This window comes from Schistocerca americana, chromosome 7 (assembly GCF_021461395.2).
Source record: "Schistocerca americana isolate TAMUIC-IGC-003095 chromosome 7, iqSchAmer2.1, whole genome shotgun sequence".
NCBI lineage: Eukaryota > Metazoa > Arthropoda > Insecta > Orthoptera > Acrididae > Schistocerca > Schistocerca americana.
This window is the reverse complement of record NC_060125.1, coordinates 450,301,794-450,319,529: the sequence shown is the minus strand read 5'-3', so window position 1 is coordinate 450,319,529 and position 17,736 is coordinate 450,301,794. Positions and strand designations below refer to the sequence as shown.

General features: G+C 42.5%; 1 protein-coding gene across 1 annotated transcript in view; it reads right to left on the bottom strand.

Moving 5' to 3' along the window:
* Positions 1–17,736, bottom strand: part of LOC124622998 (protein inscuteable homolog) — a 97,922-nt gene that overhangs the window by 66,075 nt on the left and 14,111 nt on the right. The window contains exon 3 of the mRNA XM_047148788.1: positions 7,513–7,706. Within this exon, the coding sequence (XP_047004744.1) occupies positions 7,513–7,706 (194 nt within the window). The remainder of the gene's footprint in view (positions 1–7,512; positions 7,707–17,736) is intronic.

The following is a 17,736-nucleotide window of genomic DNA, read 5'->3' as shown; positions in this document are numbered from 1 at the left end:
CTGCAGGCAATGTGATCTCCACAGCTGCGATCTTCGCAGGCCTGAGACCATCTCTACATCAATTTCACCAGCCCTTCCATTAATGCATACTGGCTAATAGTAATTGAAGCATTCTCTCAGTTTCCATACATTGTTTGTTGCCTGTCAACTTCAGCCTCTGCCACCATAGCAGCCCTGCTGGAAAAGTTTTTCCAGTGAAGGATTTCCGGCAACACTTGTCTCTGATAACGGCCCTCAGTTTGTGTTGCAGGGGTTTGCCACCTTCTGCAACACCTGTGGGATTTGCCACATTTCCACCCTGTCCTCCCATTTGCAGTCCAATAGTGAGGCTGAAAGGTTAGAACATTCAACATGAAAATGAAGGAGTACATGACTCGGTCCCCATCCAACATTGCCTTAAATCAATTTCTGTCATCCTATCAGTTCATGCCATTCGGCAACAACAGCCCTGTCGCAATGCTCCGCAAGCGTCAACACTGGACACTCCTGCATCCCCTGTGGCCCAGCTAGGGATGCCAATCTGTGCAGGTGTTGACACGTTTCCACCCCAGGATGGCTGTCTGGGCATGCGGGTTTGGTCGTCACCCAAAATGGATTCCTGCTGTCACCTCCAGATGCCGTGGTCACCATCATGATGTCCATACAGAGGAGGGCCTATGTGCACATCATTATCATCAGTTTTGCCTGCACGTGGATGACCAGACAACCCTGGCAGGAAGACTGACATTGCCACAGCAGTCTGTGTTGCTTGACGGATCACCTGATGAGGATGGGTCACTGTCATGACATACAAGGGTACCCCTTGTCACGTGGCACAGCTTTTTCAATACCGCTAGCAGTACCAATGCAGCTTCTGTCCACACTGGAGCTGTTTCCTCCACTTCAGCCTCCAACTGCAGGGGGACACCACCACTATCAGGCTGTGGACATGATGTGGACATGGAGCTCGTTCCAACATCACTCATCCTACTGTATGGGTTGACATGAGAAGGCGGACTGTGATGCTGCCTGTGCCCCAAGTACTTACGACCATATGCACCAAATCAGCATGACACCTCAGTCAGAGCCACACAGAGGAAGACATCATGGACATCTCGCAAATCTGAGTTGTTCCCCAAGAAAAGAGGAATAAAGTAATGCGTACACACTTGAAAGCCATGTGCATTAGCAATGTGTTGGCATCTGTCAGAGTGCATCATGAGAGAACAATACTGTGAACTTCCGATAGAGCCTGCTGCACTATGCTCACACTCAGTTATCATGTTATTACTGCTTCCATGCATTTGCCTTATCTTATTGTGTTCAGTGTATGTTATAGTGGATGGCATACATGCCACAGCCTAATAAAGTTGAACTAACATTCTTGGTTGTGTTGTGTGTCCAAGTTACAACAATATTCAGATATTATATTCTGTAAATCCCATCATGACTAGTAGCCTTCAGGAACATGTTATCAGGCAAGTTATACGTTAAAAATGACAAGGAGCACAGCAGGTTATTACCGTAAAGTATATTAACAACAAATTATGAACAGTGCTAAAATATGCTAACAACAAAGTAGAACTAGTGTTAATCTACTTATACCAATGATTATGGGAACTACTACTGTTATGTATATTAAGAGTAAACAGTTACTTCGGAGACAGGGGGAAAAAAGAAATAAAAGCCACTGCTGCTGCTGCTGCTGCTCTTCTGCTACTCAGCTGTTGCTTTTATCCAATATTTCAAGTTATGAATGTATCTAACATAACTCTGTTACACTATGGCTGTCTATAGATAGGTAAAGTCAATACCTGTCTATCACAAACATTAAACAATGAAGACTGTTCCAAATAAAACTCTCCCCCAGCCTTCATTAAAACAGTCTAAGGCAACAGTGAGTGTGACTACAGTTGCCTGAGAGAGAGAGAGAGAGAGAGAGAGAGAGAGAGAGAGAGTGTGTGTGTGTGTGTGTGTGTGTGTGGTCTATTTTTCACGAAGGCCTTACAGGCTGAAAGCTTTGTTTAGAACAGGCTCTTTGTTGTGCCTACCTGCGACTCAGCATCTCAACTATATGGTGAGCAGCAACTTACCTTCATATAACTGAACTGGCTGTATTAAGCTCATAAATTGCACAGCTTTTTTCTGGCTCCTTGAAAAATGGCTCTCCAGGCAATACAGTTGCACTGTTCCTTGAATATTTGATGGACACTTGAGAGTGCACTATACAAGGCTTTCCACAGCATGAACCCAAACTCAGCTGAAAATTTTCAGGAGTTGTCCCAGGATATTTCTGCGTATATTGGTATAAGAGACAAGTGGTCTCTGCTTGCTTGTTACCCTGAGTCTGTATTCTGGTTTTTATTTCTTAACAAAAGCTCCATCTTCAGCTTTATGTTGCTGTATGAATGGAAAAACATAAGAGCTCTACTATGAACCTAGCACTCACATGTCACTGCCAATTCTATAACAATGTAACAACATACAGATGATATCAAAAATATCAACAAAAATTAAAAGGCAAAAATTCGACTGAGTACTCTTCAAAGTGAAGAAACAGAAAATAAACATTCGTTCAACTCTGATGCCGTCCATAACATTGTTTACTTACTATACTTCAAATATGTCTGTGTCACCAGTTATATTGCACTATTTTCATGTCTTTGTATTTCAATGGTAACTGTATAAAGTTGAACGAATACTCATAAGTTTTGGAAGTTAAATTTTCTGTGTTGCTTGTGGAGTGTGTAAATCAGGCCAAGCATGTAAGTAGTTGAATGCAGGAAATCTCTCAAGATCAATTTCTGACTGGTCAGTAGAATTGAGTAACAGATTAATGTTGAACTGGGACACCCTCATTTTCCTGGTTTGACATATTGTTTTCTAGTCAAGAAAACAATATGAGTATAAATTATAGGTAAATTTGTAGCATTATGACCGATTTGCAATGCAAGATGGATGGTTGGCCTTGTGGGAATTGTGGGCAAATGTTGACCTCGTGTACACTACATTTAAGTTTACATTGTGGAGGGGAGCATTCTGCGAAATGGCAATGGACTCGGTGCTCCAGATAAGTTGGACCTGTTATTTTCTGCAGCTTGAAAAGGGCTCTAGCAGGAAGTGATAGAAAATAGATTGTGGTAATATTTTTCGGCACTGTTCTATAAGGGTTCACATCCACCTTTACTGCACAAGAGTGTAAAATCTGCCACTTTAACACAGGAATATCATACTTTCCATTCCAACAACAGCTAGACAAGACAACCAAACAAACCAGAGTTATAAAGTGATTGCTAGTATCATAGAATTTCTGGTCACACTCAACAATGCTAAATGTTATTTAGTAGACTCACATACAATCTTTCTTTCTTTCTTTCTTTTTCTCATGAGAATCAACAAAGAATAAAAAATTTGTATCCAGGTTTCAGGACGGATAACATGCAGAGGCTGCCCCCCCCCCTTTTTTTAAGCCAAGTTGATGACTTTTGCAGAAGTGATACTTAGGGAAAAGTAATACTATTACAGTATGATATATGAATAACACTTACATATAGTTTGGTATTCGTCTTAATATTTTTAATATATTTGCGGGTTGCAACAGTGGTCCTGTTGCTCAGAATTATTCACTGAATGAATCTGAACATTTATTAAGCAAGCGTTATCTTCCTTTCAAACAACTTTACTTCACTAGTTTTCACAGTATGTGGCAGTTTGTTGAACCATATCTGCTCTTTGATATGTAGATTTCTTTCTTTCTTTCTTTCGCTTATGCCATAGTCCTGCAGCGACCGCAGGGTCGGCGCGGTTAGAACAGATTTGGCAAGGTTAGTATTAGGGGTGGCTGGATGTCCTTCCTGCCACTATCTCATTGATATGTAGATTATCGCCTGTTATTTTTAATTTTTGTCCACTGTCTGATGTAGTTACCTTGACTTTTGGTGTCATAATTACATATATCGCTGTACATTAACTTTGTTTTGACTATGCATGACAATTAAAAGTTTATACAAATAAAAGGAATATATTACCACATTTCTATGTTTGACAAATGAGTCATGACAGCACCTTAGTCCCTGTAATAACCTAATTGCTCTTCTCTGCAATATCAATATTCATTCCATTCAGGTGTATGTCTGTCTCTCAGTCTCACAGTTCAATGTGATAATTAAGAAATGGATAAATTGTTCCATAGCACAAACTTTTTAAAGTTTGGCTAGAAACTATTTTTTTCCAACTGGCTTAACAGACGCTGGTCACTGTTCATTTTTTTTACACACAGACTTAGTTTGGTTTACTCAACAAAGCTTTTTGTCTGGTTTATAACCAAATAATTTAATGTTGCCTGTGTGTATTGATAAAACATCATATATACTGTTTACTTCATGAAATGTATACCAAGTGACTACTGAAAGCAATACGTAACAGTGAGGAGTCATAGCAGAACTTCCTTGAAAATGGTGATCGGGTAATAACAAATGAATTACCAAACAGTCTAGACATGGTGAGGTTGCAAAAGTGGTTGAAGACAGTAGAAAGTCTGAATTTTCAGATGTCGAGAGACAACTGTGGACCTTATTAAGGAAACAAAGGAGGAGGTCCCCACACAAAGGACTAAAACAACACTTAATACAAATGCCATTGTTCCACATCTAGTGAGATATCCAGAGCACTGAAAGAAAAAGCACATACTATCAAGATTAAACAAGAACTCAGAAACTTCAAAGCCAAAGCCACACAAACCACACAATACCACCTCTTCACTTGTAAATAAATCTCAACAGCTCTTTAAGCCATAAGAAGCTCCAGGTTTTGAAAATGTCCAACCTGAGTTCCTAAAAAACTGTAGCAAATGCACAAGTGTGGATGGCTCATTTTTTCACAGACATTATACAAACCAGCAAGAATTTAAATTCTCTAAGACAATCCATATATTACAACCTGGTAAGCCAGCTGATAGCCCTAAGAGGTACTTAAAAGAAGATACCCGTTGACCTGAGACGCCAGCCTCATTCATTATGGGCAAGTGGGAAACACTCAGCACCTGCTCTATAACTCTGACCTCTCCCCATGCAGAAAGCCTCAGAGGGTCAACGATTCCTGTTGGATGAAGATGTGCACCAGGCAGTTACGGGCTTTTTCACCCAGCAGGACATAGTGTTGTGCCAAACAAATATCTTCAACCTAGTGGATGATTACTTCAATGCTCACAGCAATTTTGCCTGATTGGCGTACCCATTTTTCCATTTTTGACTGTTCGGTTTTGAATGGTAAACAATAATCTGAATTTCTAATGAACTACAATATTCAGGATCTTAGGACACTGAATAAAATTTAATTAAATTCAATCCTCAATCCACATTTCTTTTAGGAAAGGCAACAACTCCAGTGTAAGGAATGTCTCCTGAAAGTTCAGTTATATTTGTAGTTATGTTCTCCATCATTCGCAAGTGTCTACATCAACACCTAGATCTATATTCCGTAAACCACTCTGTGGTGCCTAGCAGAGGGTACGTCCCATTGTACCCGTTATTAAGGTTTCTTCCTGTTACATTCACATACGGAGTGTGGGAAGAATGAGTATCTGAATGCCTCTGTGCATGCACTAATTATTCTTATCTTATCCTCACAATCCCTGCATGAGCGATACATAGGGGGTTGTAGTATATTCCTAGAGTAATCATTTAAAGCCGGTTCTTGAAACTTCGTTAATAGACTTTCTCGGGATAGTCATCAAGAGTCTGCCATTTCAGTTCCTTCAGTATCTCTGTGTCACTCTCCCAAGAATTAAATAAACCTGTAACTATTCATGCTGTTATTCTCTGTATACGTTCAATATCCCCTGTTAGTCCTATTTGGTGCAGGTCCCGCACACTGGGACAATATTATAGAACTGGTCACATGAATGATTCGTAGTTAATCTCCTTTGTAGACTGGTTGCACCTCCCCAGTATTCTACCAATAAAACAAAGTTACTTCTACATCTGTACCCAAAATGCAACCTATCTGATCGTCCCATTTCATATCCCTAAAAAGTGTTACTCCCAGGTATTTGTATGAGTTGGCTGATTACAAAAGTGACTTATTGATATTATAATCACAAGATACTACTTTTTTTTTTGTCATGTGAAGTGCAAAATTGTACATTTCTGAACATTTAGAGCAAGTTGCCAATCTCTGCATCACATTGAAATCTTATCAAGATATGACTGAATATTTATGTAGCTTCTTTCAGACTATACTTCATTAGAGATAATTGCATCATCTATGAAAAGGCTGATTTTACTAATAATATTGTCTGCAAGATCATTAATATACAGTATGAACACCCAAGTGTCCCAGCACACTTCCCTGCAGTACACCCGAAGTTACTTCCACATCTGACAATGACTCTCCATCCACGGTAACATGCTGTGTCCTCCCTGCCAAAAAGTCCTCAATCCAGCCACAAATTTCACTTGATACCCCATATGAAATACAGCATCTACCTGGATGCCTTGATGCAAGGCTTTCAGTACGTCATGAGAAAAGTGTGAGTTAGGTTTCAGACAATAATGTGCCATGGCCAGGACTCGAAACCGGGTCTTCTTGCCTACTAGGCAGAAACCCTGACCTTTACACCACCACAGCACTATGATTAACATTGCTGAATGAACTGCCCATGTCAAATGCCGTCCCCAACACAAATTTCAATTCATATCTTCAGCTTAATTTCCCCCTATATTGTCACTAAGGGTAGTTCAAGCAGTAATGTTAACCATTGTGCTGTGGTGGTGTAATGATCAGCATTTCTACCTAGTAGGCAAGAAGACCCAGGTTTGAATCCTGCCCATGGCACAAATTTTAATTCACTCTTCAGCTTCCATTATTATAGTAGATAAAGATGAGACTTAAATGTCTCAGGGAAAATTTAGTTATAGGTTTGTCACAATTGATGTTTTCGAAATTCATGCTGGTTGTCATTGAGGAGGTCATTCTGTTCAAGATACCTTATTACGTTTGAGCTCAGCGTATGTTGTAAGATTCTAAAACAAACCAATGTCAAGGATACTGGATGGTGGTTTTGTGGATCACTGTTATTATCCTTCTTGTACAGGAGTGTGACCCATGCCCTTTTCCAACAAATGGGCACCGTTTTTTGTTCAAGGAATCTATGATAGATCACAGTTAGAAGAGCAGCTAGCGCAACCTGACATTCAGTTTGAAATCTGAAAGGGATTACATTGGGGCCTGGAGCTTTGTACAATTTTAACGATTTCAGCTGTTTCTCAACACCACTGACACTAATACTCATGTCATTGATCTTTTCAGTCGAACAAGGCTTAAGTTGGGGCAATTCTCCTGGATTTTCCTTTGTAAAAGAACATATGAAAATGAAGTTAAGCATTTCAGCTTTCACTTTGCTACCCTCAATTTCAGTTCCTGTCTCATTCACTAGGGACTGGGCACTACCTTTGGTGCCACTAACAGGCTTTACATACAACCAACAAACAGCTGCACCTTCACTCAACAATGATATGACAATTAACTACGCACCTGTTGAACTCTGGCAGCAGGTTGTGTGGTGGGCGCAGACGCACGCGCTGAGGCCTGGCGGCTTTGCGGGCCTCAGTGTGTCCTTTGGGGGTAGACGTGCAGACAGGCTGGCAGTCAAGCGGAGAGTCAACCACGGGACTCTGCTCTGCCTCTGGCCGGCTGTCCCTGCGGGAACTACTATCGGTGTCCACATCCTGCCACAGAAACATCCTCTCTTGAATCAGCAAAGGCCCTCATAACAGCTCATCACATGCACAAATCAAAATTTTGCATCATTTAATGTCTTTCCTGTGAATGAAACTGACTAATTTGACAAAAAATTAGGAATAGGTATTTCTGTAATTTATGAGAAGCATTTGATCACCCAGTTCACTGTACAGGGTGTACCAAAGAGATTTATGTAATTTCATGAGATGCCTTATTTCATCTCCATTATATTTCACCACTAATGTATACCACTATTATCATTATCATCGTTGTCTTCACTGTCGTCAGATGATGATGATGATGTAGAACAAGAAGAAGAAGATGATGATGGTGATGGTGATGATGATGATGATGATGACGATGACGATGATTCTCAAAGGCACATGATACACTGAAGTGATAAAAGTGTTTGGTAGGGTGAAAAAAAGACAATAATCAAATGCAGGACATATGGCACACTTTATGGTCTGTCAACATAGATCATCATGCTGATGGTGCTCCAATAACTTATATGTTGTTTAAATGTTTCATAAAAATTCGAACCTAGTTGTCTTGAAAATCCTTGAGAAGTACATACTACCAAAGTAGCATTATTATATTTACGTATCAAACAATGGAAAATCGAGGAGGGAATGTAACAGTGTTATGAGAAGGAAAGTTGCTATTCACCATATAGCACAGATGGTGAGTCACACACACACACACACACACACACACACACACACACACACACACAAATGCCAACTCACACACGTGACTGCTGTTTCAGGCAACTGAAACAACACTGCGAGCAGCACCACCTGTGCACAATGGAAGAGGTGATTGGGTGGAGGTAAGGAGGAGGCTGGGGTGGGGAAGGGAAGGGATAGTAGGGTAGGGGTGGCGGATAGTGAAATGCTGCAGGTTAGACGGAAGGCAGGGGAGATGTGGAGAGGGGAGGTAGTGGAAATGGAGAGAAGTAAAAAGACTGGGTAAAATGGTGGAATGAGGGGTGTATAGTGCTGGAATAGGAACAGGGAGGCTGGCTGGGTAAGGACAGTGACTAACGAAGGTTGACGTCAGGAGGGTTGAGGGAACATAAGATATATTACAGCGAAAGTTCCCACCTGCGCAATTCAGAAAAGCTCATGTTTTTTGGAATGATCCATATGGCACAGGCTGTAAACCAGTCACTGAAATGAAGGATGTCATGTTTGGCAGCACGCTCAGCAACTGGGTAGTCCACTTGTTTCTTGGCCACAGTTTGTCGGTGGCCGTCCATACGGACAGACAGCTTGTTGGTTGTTGTGGCCACATAGAAGACAGCACAGTGGTTGCAGCTCAGCTTGTAGGTCACATGACTGGTTTCACAGGAAGCACTGCCTTTGATGGGATAGGTGAATGCGACTGGACTCGAGTAGGTGGTGGTGGTGGTGGTGGTGGTGGTGGGAGGATGTATGGGACAGGTGTTGCATCTAGGCCTATTACAGGAGTATGAGCCATGACGTAAGGGGTTGGGAGCAGGTGTTGTGTAGGGATGGACAAGTATATTGTGTAGGTTAGGTGGACAGAGGAAAACCACTGTGGGAGGGGTCGGGAGAATAGTGGGCGGGATATTTCTTAGCGGGCAGGATATTTCTCATTTCAGAGCACGACAAGAGGTAGTCCAAACCCTGGCAGAAAATGTAATTCAATTGCTCCAGCCCTGGGGGGTGTTGAGTTGGGGGGTGGGGTTGGGGGGTCTGGGGGAGGGGGTTAGGGGGGGTCTGGGGGGGCCGGTTAGGGGGGGTCGGGGGGGGGGGGGGGGGGGAATGCACCTCTGTAGCCGGACAGTGGGACTTTGGGAGGTGGTGGGAGACTGGAAAGATAAGGCACAGGATACTTGTTTTTAATGTTGGGAGGATAACTATGGTCAGCAAACGCTTCAGTGAGACCCTTGGTATATTTCGAGAGGCGCCACTCATCACTGCAGATGTGATGACCAATGGTTGCTAGGCTGTATAAAAGGGACTCCTTGGTATGGAATGGGTGGCAGCTGTCGAAGTGGAGGTATTGCTGGGTTTGATGTAGCCATCTTCGAGGAAGAGGTCAACATCTAGGAACGTAGTTTTTTGGGTTGAGTAGGACCAGGGTACCCGTGGTCTAGGGGTAGCGTCTTTGATTCATAATCAAAACGTCTTCGGTCCCGGGTTCAATCCCCGCCATTGCCTAAATTTTGATAAATAATCAGCATTGGCGGCCGAAGACTTCATCTACATCTACATCTACATCTACATCTACATTGATACTCCGCAAGCCACCCAACGGTGTGTGGCGGAGGGCACCTTACGTGCCACTGTCATTACCTCCCTTTCCTGTTCCAGTCGCGTATGGTTCGCGGGAAGAACGACTGTCTGAAAGCCTCCGTGCGCGCTCTAATCTCTCTAATTTTACATTCGTGATCTCCTCGGGAAGTATAAGTAGGGGGAAGCAATATATTCGATACCTCATCCAGAAACGCATCCTCTCGAAACCTGGCGAGCAAGCTACACCGCGATGCAGAGCGCCTCTCTTGCAGAGTCTGCCACTTGAGTTTATTAAACATCTCCGTAACGCTATCACGGTTACCAAATAACCCAGTGACGAAACGCGCCGCTCTTCTTTGGATCTTCTCTATCTCCTCCGTCAGACCGATCTGGTACGGATCCCACACTGATGAGCAATACTCAAGTATAGGTCGAACGAGTGTTTTGTAAGCCACCTCCTTTGTTGATGGACTACATTTTCTAAGCACTCTCCCAATGAATCTCAACCTGGTACCCGCCTTACCAACAATTAGTTTTATATGATCATTCCACTTCAAATCGTTCCGTACGCATACTCCCAGATATTTTACTGAAGTAACTGCTACCAGTGTTTGTTCCGCTATCATATAATCATACAATAAAGGATCCTTCTTTCTATGTATTCGCAATACATTACATTTGTCTATGTTGAGGGTCAGTTGCCACTCCCTGCACCAAGTGCCTATCCGCTGCAGATCTTCCTGTATTTCGCTACAATTTTCTAATGCAGCAACTTCTCTGTATACTACAGCATCATCCGCGAAAAGCCGCATGGAACTTCCGACACTATCTACTAGGTCATTTATATATATTGTGAAAAGCAATGGTCCCATAACACTCCCCTGTGGCACGCCAGAGGTTACTTTAACGTCTGTAGACGTCTCTCCATTGATAACAACATGCTGTGTTCTGTTTGCCAAAAACTCCTCAATCCAGCCACACAGCTGGTCTGATATTCCGTACGCTCTTACTTTGCTTATCAGGCGACAGTGCGGAACTGTATCGAACGCCTTCCGGAAGTCAAGAAAAATAGCATCTACCTGGGAGCCTGTATCTAATATTTTCTGGGTCTCATGAACAAATAAGGCGAGTTGGGTCTCACACGATCGCTGTTTCCGGAATCCATGTTGATTCCTACATAGTAGATTCTGGGTTTCCAGAAATGACATGATACGCGAGCAAAAAACATGTTCTAAAATTCTACAAGAGATCGACGTAAGAGATATAGGTCTATAGTTTTGCGCATCTGCTCGACGACCCTTCTTGAAGACTGGGACTATCTGTGCTCTTTTCCAATCATTTGGAACCCTCCGTTCCTCTAGAGACTTGCGGTACACGGCTGTTAGAAGGGGGGCAAGTTCTTTCGCGTACTCTGTGTAGAATCGAATTGGTATCCCGTCAGGTCCAGTGGACTTTCCTCTATTGAGTGATTCCAGTTGCTTTTCTATTCCTTGGACACTTATTTCGATGTCAGCCATTTTTTCGTTTGTGCGAGGATTTAGAGAAGGAACTGCAGTGCGGTCTTCCTCTGTGAAACAGCTTTGGAAAAAGGTGTTTAGTATTTCAGCTTTACGCGTGTCATCCTCTGTTTCAATGCCATCATCATCCCGTAGTGTCTGGATATGCTGTTTCCGGCATAAGAAGTCAGCCTCATTCTGCCAATGGCCTTGTCAAAGAGGGTGGAGGAGCGGATAGAGTTTCAGGGCACTCTCTTGTCCTAGGGGTGGGAAATTGCCCCTAAAGGCGGAAGAATCAGCAATGATCAACGACATGAGGATGCAGAAGGCAATGGAAACCACTGCATTAAAGACACTTAACGTGTATCCACAGGGCATGTGGCCTGTAATTGAAGGAGGTCATGATGATCTCTCCATTCGCAAAAGATTCCGGAATAGTCCCCCATTCGGATCTCCGGGAGGGGACTGCCAAGGGGGAGGTTACCATGAGAAAAAGATTGAATAATCAACGAAAGGATAACGTTCTACGAGTTGGGGCATGGAATGTCAGAAGCTTGAACGTGGTAGGGAAACTAGAAAATCTGAAAAGGGAAATACAAAGGCTCAATCTAGATACAGTAGGGGTCAGTGAAGTGAAGTGGAAGGAAGACAAGGATTTCTGGCCAGATGAGTATCGGGTAATATCAACAGCAGCAGAAAATGGTATAACAGGTGTAGGAGTCGTTATGAATAGGAAGGTAGAGCAGAGGGTGTGTTACTGTGAACAGTTCAGTGACCGAGTTGTTCTAATCAGAATCAACAGCAGACGAACACCGACAACGATAGTTCAGGTATACATGCCAGCATCGCAAGCTGAAGATGAACAGATAGAGAAAGTGTATGAGGATATTGAAAGGGTAATGCAGTATGTAAAGGGGGACGAAAATCTAATAGTCATGGGCGACTGGAATGCAGTTGTAGGGGAAGGAGTAGAAGAAAAGGTTACAGGAGAATATGGGCTTGTGACAAGGAATGAAAGAGGAGAAAGACTAATTGAGTTCTGTAACAAGTTTCAGCTAGTAATAGCGAATACCCTGTTCAAGAATCACAAGAGGAGAAGGTATACTTGGAAAAGGCCGGGAGATACGGGAAGATTTCAATTAGATTACATCATGGTCAGACAGAGATTCCGAAATCAGATACTGAATTGTAAGGCGTACCCAGGAGCAGATATAGACTCAGATGACAATATAGTAGTGATGAAGAGTAGGCTGAAGTTCAAGACATTAGTCAGGAAGAATCAATACGTAAAGAAGTGGGATACGGAAGTACTAAGGAATGATGAGATACGTTTGAAGTTCTCTAACGCTATAGATAAAGCAATAAGGAATAGCGCAGTCGGCAGTACAGTTGAAGAGGAATGGACATCTCTAAAAAGGGCCATCACAGAAGTTGGGAGGGAAAACATAGGTACAAAGAAGGTAGCTGCGAAGAAACCATGAGTAACAGAAGAAATACTTCAGTTGATTGATAAAAGGAGGAAGTACAAACATGTTCCGGGAAAATCAGGAATACAGAAATACAAGTCGCTGAGGAATGAAATAAATAGGAAGTGCAGGGAAGCTAAGACGGAATGGCTGCAGGAAAAATGTGAAGACATCGAAAAAGATATGACTGTCGGAAGGACAGACTCAGCATACAGGAAAGTCAAAACAACATTTGGTGACATTAAAAGCAACGGTGGTAACATTAAGAGTGCAACGGGAATTCCACCGTTAAATGCAGAAGAGAGGGCAGATAGGTGGAAAGAATACATTGAAAGCCTCTATGAGGGTGAAGATTTGTCTGATGTGGTAGAAGAAGAAACAGGGGTCGATTTAGAAGAGATAAGGGATCCAGTATTAGAATCGGAATTTAAAAGAGTTTTGGAGGACTTACGGTCAAATAAGGCAGAAGGGATAGAGAACATTCCATCAGAATTTCGAAAATCATTGGGGAAGTGGCAACAAAACGACTATTCACGTTGGTGTGTAGAATATATGAGTCTGGCGATATACCAACTGACTTTCGGAAAAGCATCGTCCACACAATTCCGAAGACGGCAAGAGCTGACAAGTGCGAGAATTATCGCACAATCAGCTTGACAGCTCATGCATCGAAGCTGCTTACAAGAATAATATACAGAAAAGTGGAAAAGAAAATTGAGAATGCACTAGGTGACGATCAGTTTGGCTTTAGAAAAAGTAAAGGGACGAGAGAGGCAATTCTGACATTACGGCTAATAATGTAAGCAAGGCTAAAGAAAAATCAAGACACTTTCATAGGATTTGTCGACCTGGAAAAAGCGTTCGACAATATAAAATGGTGCAAGCTGTTCGAGATTCTGAAAAAAGTAGGGGTAAGCTATAGGGAGAGACGGGTCATATACAATATGTACAACAACCAAGAGGGAATAATAAGAGTGGATGGTCAAGAACGAAGTGCTCGTATTAAGAAGGGTGTAAGACAAGGCTGTAGCCTTTCGCCCCTACTCTTCAATCTGTACATCGAGGAAGCAATGATGGAAATAAAAGAAAGGTTCAGGAGTGGAATTAAAATACAAGGCGAAAGGATATCAATGATATGATTCGCTGATGACATTGCTATCCTGAGTGAAAGTGAAGAAGAATTAAATGATCTGCTGAACGGAATGAACAGTCTAATGAGTACACAGTATGGTTCGAGAGCAAATCGGAGAAAGACGAAGGTAATCAGAAGTAGTAGAAATGAGAACAGCGAGAAACTTAACATCAGGATTGATGGTCATGAAGTCAATGAAGTTAAGGAATTCTGCTACCTAGGCAGTAAAATAACCAATGACGGACGGAGCAAGGAGGACATCAAAAGCAGACTCGCTATGGCAAAAAAGGCATTTCTGGCCAAGAGAAGTCTACTAATATCAAATACCGGCCTTAATTTGAGGAAGAAATGTCTGAGGATGTACGTCTGGAGTACAGCATTGTATGGCAGTGAAACATGGACTGTGGGAAAACCGGAACAGAAGAGAATCGAAGCATTTGAGATGTGGTGCTATAGACGAATGTTGAAAATTAGGTGGACTGATAAGGTAAGGAGTGAGGAGGTTCTACACAGAATCGGAGAGGAAAGGAATATGTGGAAAACACTGATAAGGAGATGGGACAGGATGATAGGACATCTGCTAAGACATGAGGGAATGACTTCCATGGTACTAGAGGGAGCGGTAGAGGGCAAAAACTGTAGAGGAAGACAGAGATTGGAATACATCAAGCAAATAATTGAGGACGTAGGTTGCAAGTGCTACTCTGAGATGAAGAGGTTAGCACAGGAAAGGTATTCGTGGTGGGCCGCATCAAACCAGTCAGTAGACTGATGAAGAAAAAAAAAAAGGACCAGGTGAAGCAAATGGGGGAGGAGTTCTTGAGGTTGTGGAAGAATGTGGACACAGTGTCCTCACTCTCAATCCAAATCGCAAAGATGTCATAAATGAATATGAACCAGGTGAGGGGTTTATGATTATGGGTGTTTAGGAAGGATATGTTGGCCTAAGATGGTGCCATGCGGGTGCCCATAGCTGTACCCTGGATTTGTTTGTAGGTAATGCCTTCAAAGGAAAAGTAATTGAGGATATAGATGGTCATGGTGACTAGGAAGGAGATCGTCGCTTTGGAATCCTTCAGGCACTGGGAAAGGTAGTTTTTAATAGCAGTAAGGCCATGGGTATTAGGGATGTTAATGTAAAGGGCACCGTGTGGTAAAGGGATGGGAATTGTGGGAGAGTCAGTGGAGGAAATAGCTGGTATCTTTTATATAGGAGGTTAGGTTCCGGGTAGCACAGGTTGAAGGTGTTGGTCTATTAGAGTAGATATTTTCTCAGTGGGGGCACAGTGACTGGCCACAATGGGGTGTCCTGGGTGGTTGGGATTATGGACTTTAGGAAGCATTACAAGGTAGGAGTGTGGGGAGTGGTATGGGTGAGCAGAAAGATGGACTCTGGGAAGAGGTTCTGGGATGGGCTTAATGATTTGAGGAGTAACTGGAGAACCTGCTGGATTTCTGGAATGGGGCCACTGTGGTAAGGATTGTAGCTGGTGGAGTCCTTCTGCCAAGTAATCCTTGTGGTTCTGGTGGAACCTTTGTCTGCAAGTAAGATTATACGGCTGGGATCAGTTTTTAGATGGTAGACTGTGGTTCTTTCTGTGGATGTAAGGTTAGTTTGCATGATGAGGGATTTGGGGAATGATGGTAAGGCAAGGTCGGGGTTAAGAAATTCTGGAAAGTTAACAGGGGTGATTTGGGGGCAGTGGGGGTGGATCACGGTTGGATGGAGGAGTGAACTGAGTTAGGCAGGATTCATAGGTCTTGTGGATGTTAAAAGTGCAATCCATTCTTGCAAATTTATCTGCAATCCCAAACTTTCCTATGCCTTTCCTTTTCATGCCTCTTATAAAAATTATAATAAGTAATGTTTATTGTGTGTATCAGTTCATTTACAGTATAAGTACAGTAAAAATTGAAAAAGGTTTCTGCAGATGTACTCAAATCCATGACCCTCCAATTACCATTCTGCAATCTTTTCACTGTGCCAACAGCTGCCTGAAAATGTCACTAGCATAAACAACCAGCAGTAACAAATCTAGCAGCCCGCCTTCGAATTGCTTCAATGTCTTCCTTTAATGTGACTTGGTGCGTATTCCAAGCACTCAAACAGTACTCAACACTGGGTCACACTAGTGTCCGATATGCAGTCTCCTTTAAAGATGAACCACACATTCCTAAAATTCTCCCAATAAATCAAAGCTGACCATTTGCCTTCCCTACTACAGTACTTACATGCTCATTCCATTTCTTATTGCTTTGCAAAGTTATGCTTGGATATTAAACTGACGTCACTGTGTCAAGCAGCACACTACTAATTCTGTATTCAAAAATCATGGGTTTGTTTTTCCTGTTCAACTGCATTCACTTATGTTTTTCTACATTTAGAGCTGGCTGCCATCCATCACAACAACTAGAAATTTTGTCCAAGCCATCTTGTATCTTGCTACATCACTCAATGATGACATCTTCCTAAACACCATGGCATTATTAGCAGACTGCTGCTTACCCTGTCTGCCAGATCATTTATGTATATAGAAAATAACAGTGGGCCTATCACACTTCCCTGTGGCACTCCTGTTGATACTCTAGCTCTGATAAACACTCGCCATTACTATTATGCTGCTATTCTGCTGCTATTCTGCTGCTATTATGCTATTTTTTTCTTCTTCTTTTTTCCATAAATACCTGGCCATCCGGAGCTCCCAATACTGTCACTTTCATTTCTGGCCAAGCCCTACATATGCTAAAAATCTAGCTGAAATTGGTGGTGATGAGCAGACGCGGTCCCATGGTAAGTGTTGCTCTTTAATCCTAACCCTCATAATGAGTAAGTTGTGAACACTCCCTCTTCTAATGTGACAACTTTATTTTGACAGCACTGCATACAAATATTTCTGGTTTCAGAAACACTCCGGCACGCTGTCCACCTCAATTTGCACACTAAATCACTCGATCCAAGTCCTTTAGAAATTGCACTGATGAGTGAAATGCAGCAATCAACAACCCCGCAATTTGGTAGCTCTACAGGATCTAAATATATATGAGTCGCTTCAGATGGATATGGCAAAGTTGAAGAATTATATTAATGCATGGTCCCTGTTCTTTTAGCCATGTCCGAAAGAACAGCTGTGATACACATTATGAAAACTCAACTTGTAAGAGGGGGCTGGCCGGAGTGGCTGTACGGTTCTAGGCAATACAGTTTGGAACCGAGCGACCGCTACGGTCGCAGGTTCAAATCCTGCCTCGGGCATGGATGTGTGTGATGTCCTTAGGTTAGTTAGGTTTAATTAGTTCTAAGTTCTAGGCGACTGATTACCTCAGAAGTTAAGTTGTATAGCGCTCAGAGCCATTTGAACCATTTTTTTGTAAGAGGGGGGAGGGAGGGGGGGGGGAGAAGGAAAAGCAGAGGAAGGAACTAATGATATCAGCTGCATGCTACATTGGGACTTTTTGTGGAATCAGTGGTGATGAGTGAAAGTGTGTGTTGGACCAGAACTCGAACCCAGGATCCCCCACTTACAAGGCAGTTGCATTTACCTCTGCACTACCCAGACTCAGTGTTTACCAAAAAGCTGTGGACTATCTCAGAAATACCCCAAGCGGAGTCACATTCTCACACAGTGCCACAGTACCAAGCTCTTTAATTTTAGATTCCC